The sequence below is a fragment of the Rattus norvegicus genome, chromosome 12, assembly GCF_021556685.1.
Source record: "Rattus norvegicus strain SHRSP/BbbUtx chromosome 12, alternate assembly SHRSP_T2T, whole genome shotgun sequence".
Classification (NCBI taxonomy): domain Eukaryota; kingdom Metazoa; phylum Chordata; class Mammalia; order Rodentia; family Muridae; genus Rattus; species Rattus norvegicus.
In genome coordinates, this window is record NC_141545.1 from 19,141,878 (window position 1) to 19,165,297 (window position 23,420).

A 23,420-nucleotide genomic window follows, 5' to 3' on the forward strand; every position below is an offset into this window, starting at 1 on the left:
TGCTCTCTGCTCCTGAAGGCGACAGCACTGGATTCCATTAGGTTGAGCCTGCTTTTGCGCCTCAGTGGAGGTGTCATAACCTCTGAGAGTTACTACTGGCTGTCAACCCGACAGGATCTGGGATCACAGAGGAGACAGCTCTGGGCATGTCTGTGAAGAAGTTTCGAGCTTAGGTTATCCGAGGCAGGAATTTGGTCCCTAATGGTGAGTAGTATCCGTGTGCTGGGGTCCTGGATTGATCACGGAGACAGTGAGCTGAGCAGGACATCCATCTGCCTCTGCTTCTTGACTGTGGTTACAATGTGACCAGCTGCCTCCCGCTATTGCTGCTACTCCTTTCCCATCCACCCCTTCTTCCCCTTGCTTAACTTGGTACCAGGCCTTTACTGGTATCCTAGCCTGGGTCTGAAGCCCTCAGAGATGATCCTCTGCCACCCAGCAGGTTCCCTCTTCACAGAGTCATATAAATAATTTTTAGAACAAGTTTCTAGGATGACCTATAATTCACTGAAATGGAGACACTCCCATAAGACTTCCCTTTTCTGTGTTTTTTCCCACCTCAGGTTATTGTAACGGTACTGAAAGTCTGACCTGCTCAGCACAGCATCACTGAAGTGTCTTCAGCTCTGCATTCAGGCTGGGACCTGCCATTTCCCCTGACATCACTATCATCCTTAAGGAAGACTCTCACATCCACTTGATCCACCCTCTTTATCCCCAGCACACAGTGGCCAACCTTGGGCTAATCAAGCCTTCCTGTGGCTCTCTGAGCATGGTCCACAGTATCGGTTCTCCCTCAGACCCTTAGGGCCTTTTGCACTTTAGCAGGACAGCCTCAGGTTCTGGCATCTGGAGTCTCCCTCACTGGCCAGAAGCTCTGCCTCTCCCCTCCTCCCATCCCTGTGCTCTGCAAGCCCACTGGTCAGAGGGCAGCCTGTAGCCCTAGAGATCTGAATACTTATTTCTTCAGTGCTGGACCTTGGGGAGCTCCAACCCTGGGCCGGCCAGCCCTCTCTTGCAGTCATTCCTCAGTTGGGGGTTCTGTCTAACTCAGACAGGCAGTTACATAGTGGAATATGTGTGGCTTGTGTGTGAACTCTACGGTTGTCTTGGTTGAACTGGAGGCCAAAGCATGCTTCAGAAATAACTGAGTGCCCCTGGCTCTTACCTGCCACTGGATCAGAACTGAGGACGTGGTGTGCGGTGTGGCTGAGACAGATCCTGGTGGCTCTCCTGGAACTACAGGGCAGCAGACAGAAGAAAGCAGGGTTAGAATGGCTATGGAGGGCTTCAGATGCCCTTCGGTGTGGGAGTGGTCTTCCTCTCTTTGGCTGTCATTTGTCAGTCTAATGTAGCTCCCACATGGCTCTACTCCCTTCACCGTGCTGGGGGCATTTAGGTGAGGTGGGATCCCCCATGGGCCCCTCAGGGCACCCACAGTATTCTGGGAGCTCCTGCCCAAGACCCCTCTTGTGCTTCCTTTCTGCCCTCTCTAGATCACGTAGTCCTGGCTTATCTACCAAGCTGACCTTCTATGTCTCCTCTGCTGTGCCCAAGTGCCTGCCCACAAGAGCCAGTTCAATAAGTGCTTATGGAGCTAGGCAGGGTTGGGCACGTTCCTTCACCCCACATGTGTACCAGGCTCTGTCTACTTCACATCTCAGATTTGTCCCTGGCTGATTCTCCTCTGAGTCCTCCAGACCACCCCAGTGTCACCCTCTAGGCCAGTGGTTCTCAACCTATGGGTAGTGGCTTCTTTGGGGGTTGAATGATTCTTTACAGGGGCTGCCTAAGACCATCAGAAAACACAGATATTCACATTAGGATTCACACCAGTAGCAAAATTACAGTTATGAAATAGCAATGAAAATAATGTTATGGTTGGGGGTCACCACGACATGAGGAACTCTACCAAAGGGTTGTAGTATTAGGAAGGTTGAGAACCACTGCTCTAGACCTCTTACTGGTCTGTGGCCAATGTGGACCTTAATCTATCCCAAGAACCCTGTGCAGTTGATAAATATCAGGCTAATAAGAAATGTGGATCAGGCAGTGGTAGTGCACACCTTTAATCTCAGCACTCAGGAAGCAGAGGCAGGTGGATCTCTGTGAGTTCAAGGTTAGCTTAGTCTATAAAATGAATTTCAGGATAGCAGGACTATTACACAGTCCTTGAAAAACCTGTCTCAAAAAAACCAACCGATCAGCCAACAAACAAAATGGGGATCAGGGACCACCATCCTGAGATCCTAGGGACTTGGGAGGCACAGGCAGAGGGACAGTAAACTCAAGACCAGTGTGTGTCATAACTGAAGCCCTATGTCAAACAAAACAAAGATAAAAACAAAACCAACAATGGCTAGGGGCATGGCTCAGTTACAGAATAAGTGCCTAGAATCTCACAGTGAGGGACTGGGGGTATGGCTCAGTGGTAGAGCCCCTGCCTAGAATCCCCCAGTGAGGGGCTGGGGTGTGGCTCAGTGGTAGAGCCCCTGCCCAGAATCCCTCAGTGAGGGGCTGGGGTGTGGCTCAGTGGTAGAGCCCCTGCCTAGAATCCCCCAGTGAGGGACTGGGGGTATGGCTCAGTGGTAGAGCCCCTGCCTAGAATCCCTCAGTGAGGGGCTGGGGTGTGGCTCAGTGGTAGAGCACCTGCCTAGAATCCCCCAGTGAGGGGCTGGGGTGTGGCTCAGTGGGAGAGCCCCTGCCTAGAATCCCCCAGTGAGGGGCTGGGGTATGGCTCAGTGGTAGAGCACCTGCCTAGAATCCCCCAGTGAAGGGTTGGGGGCGTGGCTCAGTGGTAGAGCCCCTGCCTAGAATCCCTCAGTGAGGGGCTGGGGTGTGGCTCAGTGGTAGAGCACCTGCCTAGAATCCCCCAGTGAGGGGCTGGGGTGTGGCTCAGTGGGAGAGCCCCTGCCCAGAATCCCCCAGTGAGGGGCTGGGGGTGGGGGTGGGGTGAACACCTGCAAGGCCTTGGGTCCCATTCCTAACACAGTTAAAAAGAAAAAGCTACTTAGTGTCGTCAGAGGCCCCTCCCTCTTCCAGCAGTGGTTGAGTTGGTCTTGCCAGTCAATCTCCACCTGACAGAGGGAGACAAAGGGCCACAAACACAATGCAAATCCACCCACAAAGGGAAATTGCAAGTCTCAGACAAGGAAGATGATGAGATAGGGGCCTCAAAAGCTCCATTTGAATATCAAAGGCTTGAGAAGGGGCCTGGGGAGCCTGGAGAGGTCCTTGAATAGCTTTTCAGAAATGGCCTATTCCTTGAGGTTGCTGGGAGCCTGTCAGGATCCCCTGCTCCCTGTTTGTTAGAGATAACCCAACAATGAAAGCAGCCTGCTGGGTGTCTGGGTTTCTTTCTCCTAAGAATTAGTGCACTGTTGCAAATATTCTCTCCATTGTGTCTGATGCAAGATAAAAATGAATGTGTTTTTTTCAGGTTTCCTTTGATGCCCACTCTCTACCCTTGTTCCATCCCCTCCCCTCTCCTATGTCCCTGTGTGCAGGCTCTGTGCATGTGTGTGTACGTGTTTATGCCCTATGCTGGTCCTCAGGGGAGCGTGTGGAGGCTGGAAGTTAAGGGTGGATATCTCTTTGCTGCTCTAGAGTTTGAAGGTCTATTGCTGAACCCACAGTTTCCCCAGTTTGGCTAAACTGTCTGTCTGTCTGAGCCCTGGCACCCCCATATCCATCCCCCCAGCCGGGGTTATAAATGTTGCTTTTGCATGGATGCTGGGATTTGAAGCCAGGTCCTCATGCTTGAGCAACAAATAGGATACCCACTGGGCTATCTCTCCAGTCAGCAAAGCCTCCGTTTTAGATGAGTTTATTGATAGCCTTTCTCTCAGCAGTGAATGAAGGGGGTTTGTGCCTGCTTTGTTTCCCACTTCCTCTGCCAGGCGCCTTGGGCCGCCCACCCAGCTTCCTGTTCAGGGTACAGCTTCTCTCCGGAGCTTTGCTGTTTCTTGGCCCCTACAGCTGTGAGTAGGATCTCATCAACTCACAGGATTCATGTCTCCAGGGATTCGGGGAAGCCTAGGGTCTCTTTCATCAGGCACCAGACCTAGTGGACTCCACCACAGCATGGATGCTGGGTTTGCAGCAAAATTCTCTGTGCTAACGGAAGTTCACAGGAAGAAAAAAAAGCTGGACCTACACCACTACAACTTCTATGACCCTAGAGAGTTGGAATGTTACAGGTCGGGGAGTCGAATTATCTTTGGCTATCTTAGTCCCTAAATATCCCACCACTGTGTGCAATCTAATAGCATTGTGACTGATACATAAACCCTTTTGATTTACAGATCCCAGCTTCTCTAACTCAAAGGCTAAAAATGTCACTGGGTAAGTCTGAGGTCTAAAGTGGATCTTACTGCAACCTAGCTATCCGGTGTTCCCACCAATTTGTTCCACCCATAAATTCAAAAGCGTTCTTGTTTAAAATTCCCTTTGTTCTGCCACTATAAAAACTGTAAGGAATTGTTATCATGCTGGAACATGATATTTGAGGCAACCTGAATCCATGTTCCCCTCAACCATGGTCACTCAAATTTGACTCCCAAGTAAAATAGCTCCCATTCCTGTTGAGGTGAGAGCTGTTTTTGTTTGTTTTTATTTTGTCTTTGCATCAAACCTTTTGAGTACGGCTGGGAAGCTACAATGGCTCATCTCCACCCTGAGCTAGTCCCTGAAGTATCCTGAAACTTTGTGTGGTGCAAGTTAAATTTCCAGGTTCTGAAGGGTGTAGGGGTTAGAGGAGGGCACAAAGACACATGATGTGAGGTCACAGACCAGGCAGCTGGGACCTGGCCCATTTGGAAACCATTGCACTGGAGCGTTAAATGGAAAAGACAGAGCTTTCTGGGAGTTACCACAAAGCCCTGGTGGCTGCACTAAGTGCCTGGGCTTTGAGGCTGATCTGGGAGTTACACTGTATCCATCTCCCATCTGCCTTGTCAAGTTATTGCTGTGTCTAATGGAGTGCTCTCCCAGGCTCACCCGCACTCCCTTCCCACACCCAGGACCAGGTCGTTGATGACAATGTATCTTCAGGCCCAGTGCCTGTGAGGTCAGAAGGGGGTGAAGAAGCCACCTGGTGCTTTGGGGGGGATCTGAAACTGCTTGGACCCAGCTACCCGCTGACATTTATTTTTAACGACCTCCATTAATTATTCAATTTCTAATGGACGGGGGTTTTGGAAGCCAATCAAAGCAAGTTCCATTCCATCTGGAAGCTCTCCGGGGGGCCTTGATTTATGACCATGGGGTGTATAGGAACACCCCAGGCTGTCAGTTACTAATGGACTTCCCCTGCTTGTCACCCTCCCTGGTGACCCCTCCACTCTGCTCAAAACAGGAGCAGGTTCTTTTTCTGGGAGGAAGTTGCCCTGGGGCCTTAGCACAGCAGTGGGGAGTAGTTGCGCTGGGCTGGCTTTTGCTCACCATCTTGCAGTGTGGTCACAGCCTCTGTTTCTGCACTGAAGTCACTGTCCCCAATGTCGTTGGTGGCCTTCAGGCGCAGCTTGTAGGAGGTGAAAGGCCTCAGCCTGCAATGGAAAGAAATCAGTAACTGTAGTGTGTCTGTCGGTCTGTCTGTGCAACGACTAAGGAATCATGGAGAGGCAGACAGATGTTTCCTCTGTCCCAGAAACTGCTCAGTTGGGTCACCCTGCAACCAGGATGGACAGAACCACTCAGTGGATACAGGTACTAGATCCTTTCAGGGCCCACTAGACTGCCATGGTGCCCTGGGAAAGACAGTTTCACTGAGGGAGATCAGGGAGACAATTTTGTCCAGAGGACATTCAATATCTCTTTAATAAGATGCTACACAGTACATTATTGCTTACGTAGGCCAAGGATGGAGGGATAGAGCAGGGGTTGGGCTCAAGGGAGGAGCTGAAAGATCTGTCTTTTAGCTCTAATGTATCCAGAGCAAAGCTTGCCCCTCACTCCTCCCTAGTGTTCCTGTCAGGGCTCTGTCCTGGCCCATCACCCTCCTTGGATTCCTGATGTCTCTGCTCTACCCCAACCAGACATGCCTCAGAGTCCTTCTCCCTTTCACATGCTGAGCCCATGCTACACCAGGGTGAGCATACACTGCCCAGCTTGTACTAGGGACAAAATTCCCAGGCAGGATCATGAGGCAGGAAGGAAATGCTGGCTTCAAAGACAGGTTATGTTCTTTGAAAACCTATGAGCAATTCCAGAAAAAAAAAATGTGGATTAAAGTTCTGGGGTGGGGAGGGCAAGAGAAAGAAGTAAAGAAAGAAGAAAAGGTCATTCTACAAGGCTGCTTGATTGATTAGAACTTCTAGAATGTCACACGTTGGGAGGAAGTTACCTTGGACTCCCATTAGTCCCCTAAACAGCCCTCAGTGCCCACCTCTGGGTGCGAACATATATTCAGGTGACGTTTAGCCAAATTCTTTCAGAAGGTACAGATGGACCTCTGGCTTCCACACCCACCCAAAGACTAAGACTGTCCTCAGAAAGCATCTGAAGCTAGAGCAGAGACCTCCTCCACTCTCTGTAACCACCTACCTGCGGTTTCCAACAATGCATTTTAAATTGCCTTGACTTAAGGCTTCCTTTGTGTTACCATAAAAGTTCATGGACTTGTGACCACATTGGAACATGGTATTTAAAGTAGTCTGGATCTGTGTCCCCAGACTATGTTCACTCATATTTGACTTCGGAATACTTCTATCCCTTGAGGTGAGAGCTTTGTTTTTGAGGCTGCCATGATCAGAGTATGTTTGTGGTCCCTTGCCTCTGAATACATTAGATTACAGCATTTCCCTAAAGTTCCACTCAGAGTCCCTGGAATGGTCTGGCCTTGCCAATTCCTAGACCCCTATAGGCCTGGCTTCACCAGCAGCAACCAGGAGACTCTGGCCTTAGTTGGCTTAACTCAGCTTAACAGAGAGGCCTCCAAAGGCCTGCTAACTTGAATGGTCTTTGCTGTGGTTTCTGGGGACAGCATTTGTTTAGCTCAAACAAAGCACGCCCACCTGTTCCCAGCTTTCCAGAAGCTACTGTGTCTAATTTCAGTGATAAATGCCAGCCTCGTGCACTAACTGAGACCCCTCATTTGAGTGTCGAGTTGCTTCCCTGAAGGCAGCATGGGACTCTTAAACATGTGGACTCTGACATACCTTCCAGTCTCTCACCCAACCATGCCTGGATGGGGCACTGTGCAGACACTTCCTCATCTGGTGTGGTGGTTTAAATAGGTTTGGCCCCCATAGATTCATGTGTTTGAATGCTTGACCTCCAGGGAGTGGCACTATTAGGAGGTGTGGCCTTGTTGAAGTAGGCGTGGCCTTCGGAAGGAAGTGTGTCACTGGGGCCAGGTTTTGAGGTCTCAGATGCTCAAGCCAGGGCAGTGGCTCACAAGCTCTCCTTGCTGTTTGCTGATTCAGATGCAGGACTCTCAGCTCCTTCTCCAGAGCCCTGCCTGCCTGGAGGCTGCCATGTTCCTGCCAACATGATAATGGACTGAGCCTCTGAACCTGTAAGTCAGTCCCAATTACATGTTTTCTTTATAAGAATTGCCATGGTCACGTTGTACCTCCACGGCACTGAAACTCTAACTGAGACATCTGGGTAGCTAATAGACAGACATCAGAAGGCTGTCCTGAGAATTAAATCAGAGGAGGCACTTGAGAGGCTCTGTAGTAAGCACTTATTTAAAACAGCTGATAGAGGGCTGGGGAGATGGCTTGGTGTATAAAAGGGCTTACTATGCAAGCATGAGTAGGATCTGAGTTCAAATCCCTAATACCACACGGGTGGGCGTGGCTGTGTGTGAGACCCCAGTGCTGGGGGAAGGAGAGGCAGGCTTACTACCTGCCAGACTATCTCCAGGTTCAGTAAGAGACCTTGTCTCAACGGAATAAGATGGGGATAGAGCAAAACACATGTTCTCCTCATGTAACCTGTGTATGACTTCATGTGCACATATACCCCCTCCCCCCACACACAGAGCAATCATCAGGATAATTATTAATTAATATTATTTCTTAGATATTATCTTAAAAAGCTAAAGTAAGTGTCCATCACATAACAATAACAATCCTGGATGCCCTTTGGTCCTCTCTCTTTCTTTCTTTCTTTCTTTCTTTCTTTTTTTCTTTCTTTCTTTCTTTCTTTCTTTCTTCCTTCCTTCCTTCCTTCCTTCCTTCCTCCCTCCCTCCCTCCCTCCGTCCCTCCCTTTCCCCTCCCTCCCTCCCTCCCTCCCCCCTCCCTCCCTCCCTCCCTCCCTCCCATTTTGCTTTGAGTCTGTAGCTAAGGCCGGCTATAAACTTACTATGCACCTGAAGATGACCTTGAACTCCTGATCCTCCTGTTTCTGTGTCCTCAAGACTTGGCATTGGAGGCATGTATCAACACATCTGGTTCTATGTAGTGTTGGAATGGTATCCAGAGTGTTGTGTATGCCAGACAAGCACCCGGCCAACTGAGCCACATCCGTGGCCCTCCTGTGGCTTCTTTATCATGGCCACACTATCATTCTCCATCCCTAAAGATGAGGCCAGGGCGTCCTCAGGCATTCCTGCCCCTTAAGCACTGAGAGGTTCGATAATACTTTGCTGAAGAAATGAACACATTATGGTGACAGCGCTGCTCCAAGTCCTCTTGGGAAGGTAGAAGAAGAGGGTACGTGCCATATGCTGTAATACTGACCTTCCAGACAGAATTGTGCCCCTTGGACAAAAGTCCATAGCTGAGGAGGTCATGTATGGCTAGAACGTATAGCTGCATTTTCCTCAGTGGTCATGCTTTCAAAATGTCTCCTAAATATTTATGTTTGAACCCACAGACCTGGGCTTCTCTCAGCCTTGATGAAAGAAGCTTCTTTTGGCAGAGGGCAGTACTTAACATGGGATGGGGGAATAACTTGTCACGTACTACAAATCAAAGACTGAGTATTTAGACCTAAACTATACATCCATAGGCTCCCTTACGGCCTGGAGAACACTGTGAACGAGGACGCAGGAGGAACGGGAGAGCTGGAGGGTGGGGAGGAGCACTGTGAAATGCTGCCTCTGGGACACTGCATGGCTGTCACACAGGAACTCACAGCAGCCGGGGTAATGTACACAAGGTCAAGTAGCCAAAATGCCAGCTTGGATGGGGTTGATGTTCTCCAGCCTTGACCACCCAATCCTGGGGAGCTTCTGGGAGTTGCTAGGGGCAGGGGGAGGAATATTTATTTATCTACGTATTTAATGTTTGTGTGTGCACGTATGTGCATGCAGGTGCCATGGAAACCAGAAGAGAATGTCAGATCCCTAAGAACTAGCGTTATGGGCAGTTGAGAGTCACCTGATGTGGGTGCTGGGATCTGAACCCAGTCCTCTGCAAGTGAAGTAAGTGATTTTAATCACTGAGCCATCTCTCCAGCTCAAAGATTTATATTGTCTTTATTATGTATATGTGTATGAGCCTGAGTATGTATATGTGCACCACACATGTTTACAGATGTGTCAGAGCCTGAATGTGTGTATGTGCACCACACACGTGACAGATGTCTCAGAGACCATAGAGGATGCTGATTCCCCTGGAGTGGACCACGGATCACTCTTTCTTGAGTACCTGCAGGGAGTCTTACGACTCAGAAGAGAACTGTCATGATGGTGACTGGTGATCATGACCCTGTCCTGGCCTACAGCTTCGCTGGCTGTAGCTGGCTCTAGTTCCCTGGAACTAGCATCCTATGTGCAAACACATCTGGCCCCGCCCACTCCTGCTGATGTCACCTCTGATCATAGCTGACCCCACTATGCCCACTCCCTCCCATCTCAGTCCCAACCCATGCCTCCATCCTGCCAGGGTCAATCCTGCCTCAAGGACTCCCTGATAAAGGAGAGAAAGGCCTGCCCTTTGAACTCCCCTACATGCTTCCTCACTCCTCCAGGGCAACCTGAGCCTCTCCTGTGGGGTTGGCCAAGCAGAATCTAAATGTAGCTCCAATGTTACCAGCCAGGGTGAGTCGTTTGATTTTTTTTTTTTTTCCTTTTTCTTTTTTTCGGAGCTGGGGACCGAACCCAGGGCCTTGCACTTGCTAGGCAAGTGCTCTATCACTGAGCTAAATCCCCAACCCCGAGTCATTTGATTTTTATGGGTTTCACTTGGTTCAGCTGTAAAAATGGAGCTCAGAGCCCCTAAGACCATTTGTGAACACTAAATCGCCATCAGTCATCTAAGGGTCTTGGCACATAGTGGACAATTAATAAATGCTACTTTCTCTTTGCCTTCTGGAAAAGTTCTCTCTCCCTGCCTCTGTGGGTGAGGTGAAATTTACCCACACTGTGGGAAGTGTCCCCTGGCCCTTTGCACAGGTATGCCTTGCCTTCCAAACCCAGATGTTGTACAAGTCACATTAAGGCACAGTTTTGAGATAGATTGACATCTGTTTCCTCAGTATCCAAGATGCAGGAAATAAGGAGACCTCACAGCACAGGGACTGAACTCTACTAATATACTGCTCTGTAATGCCTTGTGAGCCATGGTCACATCATCTAGCATGAGCTAGAACTGTGGATGTTCACATGTGAGTTTTACCTGCACTGCCAAAGCCCTTCAGAAAGTGTTGTGCTGTGGGTAACGGTGGTGGTTGGAATAGGTGTGGTCCCCACAGACTCCTGTGTTTGAATGCTTGACCCTTGGGGTGTAACACTATTAGGAGGCATGGTCTTGTTGGAGGAAGTGCGTCACTGTGGAGGCGGGGCTTTGAGGTCATGTGTACTCAAGCCACACCCAGTGACACAGTCTTATTCTGCTGCCTTTGCACCAAGCTGTAGAATCTCAGCTCTGTCTCCAGTACATGAAGGTCTGTTTACTGCCCTCCATGAGGACAATGGACTAAGTCTCTGAAACCGTAAGCCAGCCCCAGTGAAATGACACCTGGTCTGCTGCTTTATATTTCAGTCACAGTGTCTCTTCACAGCCATGGAGATCCTAGGACAGTTAAGACACAGTCTGCAGTCCAGTGTCCCTCCCCAAGGGCTAAATTCACGGTCTCGGGAATACAAGTAGTTCTGCACGTATCACGATGTCAGCAGCTCCCATCCCACCCTCATGCTGTGCTCTGGGCTCCAGTCACTTGAGCAGAGAGGCACCAGATCTCCACAGTTTAACTCTTGTCTTTCCTCTAGCCGATCTCATGAGGCAGATAGAAGTATACTTAGCTGCTGGGATTATTAGGGGTGACACCATGACAGTGGACAAAAACGGCTGTCCGAGACAGGCTTCCCTTCTGGTTCTTGCCCACTAGGAAACTGACAGTTCTCCTTTGAAGTAAATGAAACTGCCTGTCTTGAAACCAGGGTCCCCCCTTACCAAGCACAGTGTCTGTGGATACTCAGAATGCTTGGAAAGCAGGACTAAACTTTTTATTTTGTCTTTCACATGACCAGACAAAGGGGTAGAGTTGTTATGCCTCAAAGAGAAGTGGTGTTTTGGGCCTTCACCTCCATTCATTCACCCATCTCCTTCCCACCGCCTCTTTCCCAGGATCTGCTTTTGGGGGTACTGGAGCATGGGTTCAGCCCCATTCTTCTTGCCTCCCAAGTCCTTGGGCCGGGGTGTAGCCCATCTGGAATATAGGATCCCTGAAGATTTGGGGTCCCTGGTATGGAAAGTGTCAACAGAGACAGGGGGCTAGCTCTCAGTAGGACATCTCCTTGGACACACAGACACCTACTGTGTGAGCTGGACAGGGCCATGGTGGAGACTTTCAGAGTAAGGGCCCTCTGGTGAGTAGGGGCCCTTTTTCTTCTAATACCTTTAAATTAATTTTTTTATTAATTAAAAAAATAGGTTTTTTTCCGTTAGCATTTCAACATGTTCTCTATCATGCTCAGATCACAACTCCTAACTTTTATACACGTGTATTTTGTATGGGAGACAGGAAATCATAAAGGGGTCCAAGAGAGGCTAAAAGGAGGCTCTGTGGTGGAGAGGTGGTTATGGAAGAGGAAGGAGAGATATAGGTGTGGAAGGAAGGGTGGGACAAGGCGAAGGGGAGGGGCATCTCATACACACCGACAGTGAATACGTATGAACAGGACACTCGCTACTTAAATATTAGATCAAGTTGGGTAACCCAGCGTGATGGGTAACATTCACTCCCAACCTGACAGACTCTAGAATCACCCTGGCGTCACACCTCAGGGAATGCCTGCAGCGGGTCACCTACATTGGGTTAATTGGTGTGTGGAGACCCACTCTAAGTATGACTGGCACCATTCCAGGGGCTGGGTCCTTGAATGGTGAATGACTGAGAGGAGCCTGCTGACAGGCTAGTATGTAGTATGTAGTATGTAGCATGTAGTATGTAGTATGTAGTATGACAGGATAATGATAGGACTAGAGGCTTGAAGCTCCTGCCCCATGCCTTCAAGGCCCTGAGTGACTGCCTCAAACTGGGAACCAGAATAAATACTTCTTCCCTTAGGCTGCTTTCAACAGTTTTTGTTGTTGTTTGTTTGTTTGTCTCTATTTTGTTTTGTTTTGTTTTGTCACAGTAGGGAGACAAATGACTTAGACTCCAGGTTCAGAAAGATGAATACTGAATGCTTCTCAGCCGCTGCCCCACATCCCACCCCCACCCACACCCACCGTGCCCCTGCCCCTCAGCCCCTCCCCCGCTTCTCCCAGTACCCTTGTCCTTTGCCCCCTCCACTCTCCCCACTCCCCCTACTCTCCCTGTTCCCTCTGCACCCCCTGCCCCTCTTACCCCTCCTCCCCAACTCCCCCGCCTCCCCCCCAGTTCCCCTGCTCTCCCTGCACCTCCTACCCTCGCCCTTCCTCCTCTGCTCCCCCTGCTTCCTCCATCTTCCCCACCCCTTCTCCTCCCCCATCCCCTCTGCTCCCCACCCTACCCCACCTCCCCACCATCCACTCCACAGTACCTTTCAACAGCACAGAGTGTGGCCTCGTGGCTGATAGACGAGGAGTAGGTCTGCCATTCTCCACCCGGCAGCTCTCGCACCTGCACGGTAAAGTACCGGATCGGGGAGGCCCCATCGCTGCCAGGGACCCACTGGAGCCGGAGGCTACGTGCTGTCACTTCTGCCTGGGGTACCAGGAGCTCTCTAGGGGGCGCTGGCCTCTCTGCAACCAGAGGAAAAGAAAAGCTGGTACTCGGAGAGACCATTCCTTACTGCCCCTGATGATTGCTGGTGAGAGACCCTGTGCGGGACAGGCACCGGGAAAGGAAGTCCTGAGGCTAGAGAGTAGGCCTAGCTTAGCAGGACACGTACTTGCCATGCAAGCATGGGGACCCACGACCAATACCCAGATCCCACACAAAAATTGGGACATAATGGTGCATTCTTTCAATTCCAGTTCTAGAGAGCTGGAAAAGACCCCTGGCTGGGGTTTACCGGCCAGCCAGCCTCACCTAATGGGAGAATTTCAGGTCCCACTGAGACCTGTCTTAAGAATTAAGACCTAATCTGTCTTAAGAAACGGAGTAGCTGGTACCTGAGGAAGGAAACCAACACACAAGGCTGGCCTGACTTCTATGTGCACTCACACATGTAGTCCCCCACATGTGAACACATGTATAAGCGTGTTTCCCCTCCTGTGCTCACAAAGAAAGAAAAGCAAGTTCTCAGTTTGGGAGAGGAGGTTATCTTACAGCTGACATTGGATACACCAGATCAGGTCTGACTTGCAAGGAGGACTTGTTCACACAGCAGAACCAGCCAGAAGGCCCCAGCCCCTACCAGCAAGGGTGAGTGTGTCTGGATGACAGCCGGCCGACATCTCAGGCAATGCTCTTTCAAAGCCTCCTTTGCACACTGTCTGATTTGGAGGCTTAGCTGATCCTTAAAGCCTAATTTCTTTTTCTTTATAGTTAACCTGAGTCTAAGACAAGAAAGGCCTCTACTGGGTTCTCTTGGGAGGTGGAAGGCAAGTGTGGGGTGGGGATGTGGGAGACCCTCGTGGAAGGGTTAAAATGTAGGATACCTGAGGCCTGCCTTGGTCTTGAATGGGTACCATGTGCCTGAGACTGTGTTTCTTTCTGTCCCCCATTGATTTCAACAGAGGAACTCCATAGAGGGAGAAATAATTGTTTAATTGTTTATCATGGGGATTATTGATTCTGATTAAAATGTGTGACGTGTAATAAAGCAGCCATCGATTGTGGGCCCCACTGTGACAGGGCTGTGAGAGGCGCTTCGATCTGGTTCAATCAACAGGCCTGGCTGTGAATGCATACGCTGGCTGGAGGCCTGATTTCTGCAGGCCGGAGAAAAAGCTGGGCTCCCTCTCAGTTTCAAAAGCCTTCTATGGCCATACTGCCACAGGAAATGGCTCTGGCTTCCTGTCCCTAAGTCTTGCGTTAGGGGTGCTGGTGTAGGGAGCAGTGGGCCTGTGGTGGCTGGCATAACCAGGCTTCAGTGGTTCACCACAGAAGGGTGTTTGTATGTGTTCATGTGGATCCGACTCAAGCCCTATAAGGGCTGGCAAGACCTTCATTCATCCTTAGCAAAGGATTGATGAGTTGGAGAGATAGCTCAGCTGGTAAGGTAATTCTGGTACAAGCATGAGAACCAGGGTTGGATCCCTACAACCTGTGCGCAAAGCTGCCCAGAGGAATAGCTCATGCTTATAATCTGGGGAGGTAGGGACAGGCTGTGGCTCGATGGCCAGTTAGCCTAGCCAAATCAGCAAGTGCCAAGCCAGTGGGAAACCCTGTCTCAGAGAATAAGGTAGAGTGTCTCAAGGAATGATATCTGAGTCAGCACTCTACCAAGTCACATGTATAACCTACACATGCTTGCAAACACTCACTCACATGTACGTACTCACACAAACAAGTATACATACGAACATTCACACGCATGCAGTGTTGAGCATTTCTATAGAACGCACGACCTCAGGAAGAAGGAAAGGTGGTTGTCTGAGAGTCTTTAGAGCAAAGGCCCTTGTCACCAGTTCTTGAAAACACTATTAAGCACTCTGGTGACCAGACTGCAGCCTCCAATCCCTGGAGGGCCCTCCTAGCACCCATCTTTAGGCTCCTGGTCCCCCGATCCAGGTGCCATAGGCGTTGAAGGTCACATCAGTACTCTGAGTTCACGCTCATCCTCCTGCAAAGGACCCAGTAAGAGCATCCACTCGAAAGGTCAGAAGCAACAGGGATATGGTAGAGAAGCCCTACACATGTGCCTGGCTAACAGGAGGGGCGTCAGCAGTTGGGAAACTCAGTGGTAAAACATGCACGTCTGCAAGGAGGAGCAAGATGCTGGCTTCCAGAGAGGGGGAGGGGGACATCTTTCCAAATGTGCTGTGGCTGTAGCTCAGCTGGTCTAGTGTTTGCCCAGCATAAACAAGGCATGCGTTTGGTCTATGTACCCACTACAGCTAGGTGTAATGGCATACACTTCAGCCCCAATGTCTAATAGAAACAGGCTAGGTGACGGCAGCACAGGCTTTAATCCCAGCACTTGAGAGGCAGAGACAGGCGGGTCTCTGAGTTCAAGGACAGCCTGGTCTACAGAGTGTGTTCCAGGATAGTCAGGGCTACACAGAGAAACCCTGTCTCAAAAACCAAACCAAACCAACTAACTCCCACCACTACCATCACGACCACAACATCATTATCAACAACAGTGTCAACAACATGAACAACGACAAAAAAGAGGCAAAAGCAGGAGGATCTGGAGTTCAAGGCCAGTGTGGGCCATTTGATGAACCTGCCTGCATTTAGACTATCTTAGAGAGATCAGGCTGTCCCACACCTCCTAGAGCTGACAAGCCCCTGCTGGGAAGATTAAACCTTTGGTAGGGGTGCCTGGGCCCCTTAAACAAAGATCTCTCTAACTCCGCAGTCCCAGCCAACACAGCAATATTTTGAACACATACGAGCCAAGGTTAACCTTTCTCCTTTAAGTTGTTTTTCGGGAATATTGTGTCATGGTAATGAAAGGCTGAGTGTCAGCCTGAGGCTGGGAAAACCCTGGAAACAGGGTATGCTCAGCTTGGTGACTCCCGGAAGGCAGGTGGCCTGACCAGGCTGCAGCCATTGGAAGGAGCCGGGCTCAGTCGGGGAAGGTCAATGGACCTCGGGTCTGCTGGGAACTTGCTGGTTCAGAGCATGGGAGGTGAGGCCTGACTGTGCAAAGATGAGGAATGATTGTGTCAGCGCACAAGGCAGGCACAGTGGGTCTCGGGGCAGCATGACCCATTCTTCACCCAGCAGGCTTCTCCTGGGACGGAGACTTGGTTTCCTCTCTGATAAAACCTTAGGAGGCTTTGGTGAGAGCTGGGTTTGGGAGCAGAGGAGGTGATGCTTGGAGGTAGCCAGAGCAAGATAAAAGCTCCATGCCGGCCTCCTTCCGCTTAGATTGAAGCGCTCTGAGTTTGACTCCTTGCTCCCTGAGATGATCTGTTTTCAATCCTGTAATAAACATCATCCCAATGCCACAGTGACACTCATACCTGTTGGTTGAATATTTACATCACACCCTGAGAGCCATGTTGACGAGAGGGAGAGTGCTCGGCTGTCCTGGGCACTGTGCTAAGTGACCCACACAGGCATCCCAAGCCAGGGCCATAGCAAAGAGAGGGGAAGGGTTTGCCAAGGCCTCACAGTTCTGAGCCTTGAGCTCAGGGCTTCTCCCGTGAACCTTTCTGGCCCAGTTCCCCGGACCACTGGGTCTGGCTGTGATGGCAGCCTCCCTTGTGTGGCTCTCTTTCTTGTGGGCACAACACTGTTATTTTAGAGTAGAGATTATCTTGGATTGGTAGCCACAGTAAGTAACCAAGCAGAATAATATAGTATTAGTTATATGAATAGTGATGGAGCTGGTGACACTCCTTAGTAGATGGAACATAGAAGGGTCGTGGGACCCTCATCTGGGATTCCAGCCCATTATTCCCTCCCCCCCCCCCCAGCTAGCTGCAAGTGATCCTGGTAGATGCTAGATTACACAGGAAGTAGAAGGCTGACTAAAGGGAGACTCCTCCATGAAGTCATCACTGTGCGTGATACGAGTGATGACGCTGTTCAAGGGTCACCAACACACTTGTGAGTGAAACCCCACCCTCTGTGCAAGGTAAGCAGACCCAATAAACGCTCTGGTTCTCCAAGCTGAATCTTGGTGGAATTCTTACATTTGTCTGTTGGCTGTGCCCTATGTGGTCAGGAAAGGAGGCATATCACCTATGCCTGGAGGTATGACTTCCGAAGAGAGGCCGATTGGGCTGCCGTGGAAGGTTCTAGAACAGTGGTTCCCAACCTGTGGGTTGTGCTCCCCGACCCCCACATATCAGATATTTACATTATGACTCACAACACTAGCCAAATGGCAGTTATGAAGTAGCCACAAAATACTTGTATGGTTCACCACAGCACGAGGAACTGTACTTAAGGGTCACGGCATTAGGGAGGTTGGGAACTGCTGCTCTAGCGTGAGGCTCAGGTTGCGGGTTAAGAGCCTGCTGAGATAGGATCCAACCCAGACTATCACAGGAGGAGCTGGCCCTGTGGTGGTCTGAGGCAGCTGTACTGGTGCAGATCAATAAAAGTGCCTCAGTTGCCCATCCTCCTCTTCTGTGAAATCAGGATGTCCCTGAGGGAAGGTATGTACAAGGTACACCACACACCTGGCCCTCAGCATGGAGCAGGGTAAGTGTCTCCAAAGGACAGTGGCCAAGGATACAGCTTTTCAGAAAACACCTACTGTGAGTGTGCTCACGAGAGGGACGCAGTCTAAAACATTAGACAGCGAGCGGCTGGTGACTTCAAGGGCTCACACTTACCAGACTAGAGATTCTCAACCTGTGGGCCAAGAAGACCCTTTGGGGGCTGAACAACCCTCTCACAGGGGTTGCCTAAGGCCATCAAAAAACCACAGATGTTTACATTAAAGTTCATAGAAGCAGCACACTTACAGTTATGAAGTAGCAACAAAAATAATTTAATGGTTGGGGAGGTCACCGCAACATGAGGAACTGTATTAAAGACACCATGGCCCATGTCTTTAACTAGCCAACCTATCCTATGGAGTTAGCTCTAGGCTCAATGAAACACTGTCTCAAAAAAATAAGGTGGAGAGCCTTAGGAGCAAAGACACCCCATCTTCAGCCTCCACAGAGATGCACACACATGTGCATGAGTACCCGCACACACACTGAACACATACACACAAATACGGTACACAGGTTAAGAAGTGAAAAAGCTAATCTGCCTAGCTCCCTGTCTTGCCCAGGCTTCTAGACCCTGTGGGCAAGAGTGGGAGTGAGGACTGCTGTGTGCCTTGCAGTCTACAGTCAGATTTGGGCCTGGGGGCTTACCTCTCTTCTCCGTGGTGATAACTGTGGCCTCCAGGGGCTCGCCCCAGCCCTGTCTCGTCTTAGCAGACAGTCTGAAGATGTACGCAGACTCCGGGGCCAGCTCTGTGGCCGTGAACTGCCGCACGGTGGCACCCACCTCAACAGTGGTGAAGGTGTGAGGACTGCCGCTGGCCAGGCGGTAGGCGATCTGGTAACCTGTGGGAGCAGGGAGCAGAGTCAGGGAAGTCATATCAGCCATTTATTTCTTTACTTGCCCAGAAAACACACACTCTGGACACCCCCATCATCAGACCAGATTGGAAACCCAAACGGCGGCTTGCCCTCTCTCTGTTCCTTCCCGAAGCTCTGTGGGGTGCATATTGATAGGGAGGTCACAGCCCTGGCAATGAGCTCCGGGCATCTGAGCTCAGTCCTCTGTGAAACTTGTCTCACAGTTCATTCTTCACAGGAACAAGAGGTGAACACAGCTTCGTCTTTCCTCTGATGCTGCATGCCCAGAGAATGCAACCAGACCCAGGACCCCGCACTGTTCCCCACGGGAGGTTGTCATGAACCTGTGACTCTCACTCTTCCACCCCCTTCCATCTCCCCTCCTATGGTGCAGCCCTTCCCTTCAGCCCAGCAGGAGAAGCAGGCGATTTGACACTGCTCGCAGTGGCCGGATTACTGCATAGTTACACTTGCACTATTCACTCCCTTCCTAGTTTCCTCCTCCGAGGCCTTCCCCACACCCTCATCCACAATTCCAGCCACCCAGCCTCCCTTCCCAGGCCTCCTGAGCGTGGAGGTTCTGTGTTAAAGAGCTGAACACCTTCCAAAGTAGCGGGTTTGGCTGGCTCTGCGTGTCTCTCTGAGTTTCTTGATTATGAAGGGGTCACGGTTGATCAGACATTATTAATGATCAAATCCCTCCAACCAAGCAACCCCGATGTCTGCCTGCAGGCTTGGGAAGAAGCCTTGCCAAGTTCCCAGACCCAACCGTGAGCTGTGGGGCAGACTGCCTTCTGGGCTCCCGGACCACGTGTGGTCTGGGCTTCTGATTAAAACCAGAATGGATGGGGTGCTGTGACGTGTAGAAAAAAAATTAATGAGAACCCAAGTGTTCACGTTAAACAATGGGGACTCAGCAGGGGAAAAAGCAAAGCATCGAGCTGAGCAGGTCCTCCACGGCTCTGCTCTGTGGGGCAGCCTGCAAGGGGGCCCTCTGCAGGGACCAGAATGGGGCAGCTGCTCATCTCCTGTGGAGGCACGGCTCCTCCTAGTGCACAGCTCGGTCAGTGCCCTGCATGCCCTCAGGCAGTACTTCTGCTACTCCTGGTCCTCCTGGCCCTCCTGGCCTTGCCTTTAGCTCCAGGGGTTTCTAAGCTGCCTGGCTATTTCCACAACTGTATGGTACATCTCCTCCACTCCTCCAATGGAGGCCAGCAGAACACACCCACATAGAGGTCAGACTGAGCACACCCTCACTTTCAGACCCACTCACCGTGGGTCATCAATAGGGTGGCTGTCATTGCCATATCGACTAGGTGACACAATCCTCAGCCTTGTCCAGAGTGATGTATGGTGTGTATGAGGTGCTAACCCCAGGCCCCTTACTGGCCGTGGTCTCTGAGGGCTTTTCTCCCTGTCATGGAATCCAAGTGTTCTGAGATTCCCAGCAGTTGCTCCAAGCTTATTTACTGACCAAGGACTGCAACCTAGAGATGGCTGGCCAGACCTCCTAGGCTACCTCTTCTCACACCTCACTCAGTCATGGGGAAGTACAGCCTCAGGCCTTCAGAGACTCTTGCACACCCAGCACCACAAAGTGAGATGTCACAGTGGCTGGACAGCCAAGTGCAGGGGACACGGTTCCGACAGTCTTGTTCCAGTGAGTGCTAACGGCAGTGGCCCCCAGCAGGTCAAACACACGGGGGCAATGCGTCTGGAAAAAGGTTACAGTTTGCCCAGGGTTGCTGCTGATGGATGCCCCAGGTCTGTCCTACTTTTTTTTTTTTTTTTTTCCAGAAAGAACCACCCACGCTTCCAGAAAGAAGACAGCCCCTCTTGGCTCTTGCTTGCTTCCAGGAATGTTCAACCTTTCAACACGGTGACAGAAGCTGTCAGATACAGAGTTCATGCTTGAGAACCATGCAATCAGGTTACAGAAAATCACTGCTTGGCCAAAACTCCTGGGCATTTACCCTAAAGGCTCCACGTTGATAAAGACACTTGCATATCTGTCTTACAGCTGGCACTGTTCACACAGCCACAGCTATGGAGCCATTCCAGGTATCCGGCAACATAGGAGTGATTAAGGGAGATGTGCTGCCTAGGCAGCGACATTAAAAACAAATGAATTCATGTGTACGTTTCTCCTCTGCTGTCTGTGCACCAAGTGTGTGTAATATCCACAGACGCCAGAAGAGGGCACCAGATCCCCTTCAACTGTGGTTACAGGCAGCGGTTAAGGTACTCAGTGTGGCGCTGGGAATCAAACCCAGGTCCTCTGCAAGGATTTAACTGAAAACAGTCATAAAAGTCACATATCATATTGAGAACTCACAAATGAGGGATTATTTGTGGTCCTCCGGTTTTACATAGATACGTGAAATCATATATGTATTCATAATGCATACAAACATATGTACAAGGAAAGCTGTCTAGGGGGTAAAGGTGGAGGGAGAGGGAGGAGAAAAGAGGAAGTGGGGGATGGGTTGGAATGTGTGCAACAAGCAATATTTTTGAGAGCTTGAAAAAAATCAATAACACAATAAAACCTTTCTGTAATGTTTTAAGTAAGTTTGTACTTTTGTGGGGTATCTTGGGGCTCACACAGCCCATGGGCCTTAATGGTGGGTGCACCTGCTTAGGTCCTGTACCCTGCAGTCCCCCTCTGCAAGAGGCCCTCCTGGCACCTTCCACAGCTCTACAGAGCAGAGGTGTCTGAGAAGGACTCTGACTCTGTAAGATCCCCCACTGTTAGACACGTGAAAAATGACCCCACAGCCACACCCTCTGTCTCTTGGGCTCGAAGGAGGTCCCACAGGCTACATCTCACAGGCTGTTTGAGGTTCCCTGTGCTCCAGGTAAGAGGCTGAATCTCACAGGCACAGTGCAAGCACGGGACTTACCTCGTGGCCATTTCTCAGATTCCATGGGTTAAGTGACAATCCCAAGGGGAAAAAAAGCCTCCCCCTTGTCAAACATTCTCCAAGGTTGATAACTGATTAGACCATTGGTGCTTGTCAACAGATGGACGTCATAGGTCTACAGGCAAATTATCTTGGGTTATCTCAGCCCCTAAAGTGCATTTACTGCCTGCATCCATGCCTGGCAGCCTGGGATGATTAGGTTAAACCCTCTGAAATGTACCAACAAGCCCTTGACTTACAACCAACACCCAAAGCTAAGCGTGTCATCAGAGAGCGTCCGACGCCTGTGACAGTGACTTCGCTCTGCTAGAACCCGCCTACCTGAGGTTCCCACCAACACATTTGAAAACTGTCCTGACTCATGATCTTCTTCGCTCGTTGCTAGGAGAACCCATAACCGTTAGTTACCACATTGGAATATGTAATCGGGGATAACCTAAATCTGTGTTCCGGGGCCACGCCCATACTTTGATATTTTGCTCCAGAATAAACTACCTCCCTTTGAGGTGAGAGCTGAGTCTGTTGTTGTTTTGCATGAACACATGTGACCAAGAAAAAAGTCACAGCACCAGGTATCCATTGTCTACAGCTGGCCAATACTGTTGCCATGGTTGCCCCCTCACCAGGGAGTTATGGGCTGTTTGCTGCACCTGCAGTCACTTTGTCGTAAGTTTTATTTATTTATTTTTTTGTTATTTGTTTTTTGTATTCCCTGAGGGCCCATCCTTCTATCAGCCAGCCATGCTGCCTCAGTTCTACAGAAGCCTCGGACCCAGCCCCTGTGTCTCTAGGACCAACATTTAACCTTTCTTACCTTAGCCATAAAACAGGCCATGCCTAACCATGTAAGGCCTATTAAGTTAGCTACAGCTGATGCAAGCTTACTTGGAGTCCAGAGTTGAGGTTTGGTCTGTTCCTATGTATTGCAATGCTAAGGGTGGGCCCCCAAGGCCTGGTTGTCCCAGAGGTGAGTCTACACGAAGACCCAAGTGACACTATGTGACCTTGACCTCAAGTTATTTCTGATTGGTGAATAAAGACACCTAAGGCCTCTAGTTGGGCAGAACTGAGATAGGCAGAGCTGGGTGTTTCCGGACTTGGGGTCAAAGGAGACCACCGGGAGAGGGAGAAGAAGGTGGGAAGAGAAGAAAGACGCCATAGGTTAGGAGGAAAGAAAGCATGGCCATGAGGAAGGGCTGGCCAATTAGAGTGAAGAGCAGCCCAGATAAAACATAGTAAGTAAGAACCCAGGGTTATCCATAGGCAAGTAGATTCCAACAGCAAGGAGGGTAGATGTCTCTGCCGAGCTCTGGTGCTGACTCAGGCTATTGTAAACAATACCACTGTGTGTCTTTTATCGGGGAACTGAGTGATCAAAGGTGGGTTAGAGTCCCCGGGTTGAGACTGAATATTTTCTACGACAGTCCAGCATGGAGCAGGTAACTTTAAAGTTGGATCCCGCACGGAAGCACACATTTTAGACTTCCTGCTTCTTCACTGACCAGGGGAATGTTACAACTTTAAAGCCTTTTTTGTTTTTTCTTAAATATATTTTTAAAAACTGTAATTTAAGGTTATGTGTGCAGGCGTATGTCATGTGTGTGTGCAGGTGCTCTTAGAGTCCAGAACGGAGCACCAGATTTCCTGAGGTTACAGTTGGGAGTCACCCAACATGGGCTCCTGGAATTGAACTCAGATCCTCTTCAAGAGCCATAGGCATTCTTAGCCACTGAGCCATCTCTCAAGCCCCACCATTCTTCTGACTGTAAGCATATCTCTAATCATGGAATCAGTTTTTATTGTCAGTATTTTTAGGGGGATGGGAGTAAACTAGATTTAAGCCTTCTTTCTTTAATTAAAAAAAGTGCAAAATCTAGCTCTGTAGGGCAATGGGCTGTGAAGGGTCCTGGTTGAAATAAGTCAAATTCTCAGATACCCTAAAAGGGATGGCAGGCATATTCCCAGTCT

General features: G+C 50.1%; 1 protein-coding gene across 1 annotated transcript in view; it reads right to left on the minus strand.

Annotated features, from left to right (window-relative positions):
- Sdk1 (sidekick cell adhesion molecule 1) overlaps positions 1 to 23,420 on the minus strand; it is a 983,759-nt gene that overhangs the window by 82,881 nt on the left and 877,458 nt on the right. The window contains 4 exon segments of the mRNA NM_001447264.1: positions 1,169 to 1,239; positions 5,443 to 5,546; positions 12,921 to 13,122; positions 18,319 to 18,513. Of these exon segments, the coding sequence (NP_001434193.1) occupies positions 1,169 to 1,239; positions 5,443 to 5,546; positions 12,921 to 13,122; positions 18,319 to 18,513 (572 nt within the window).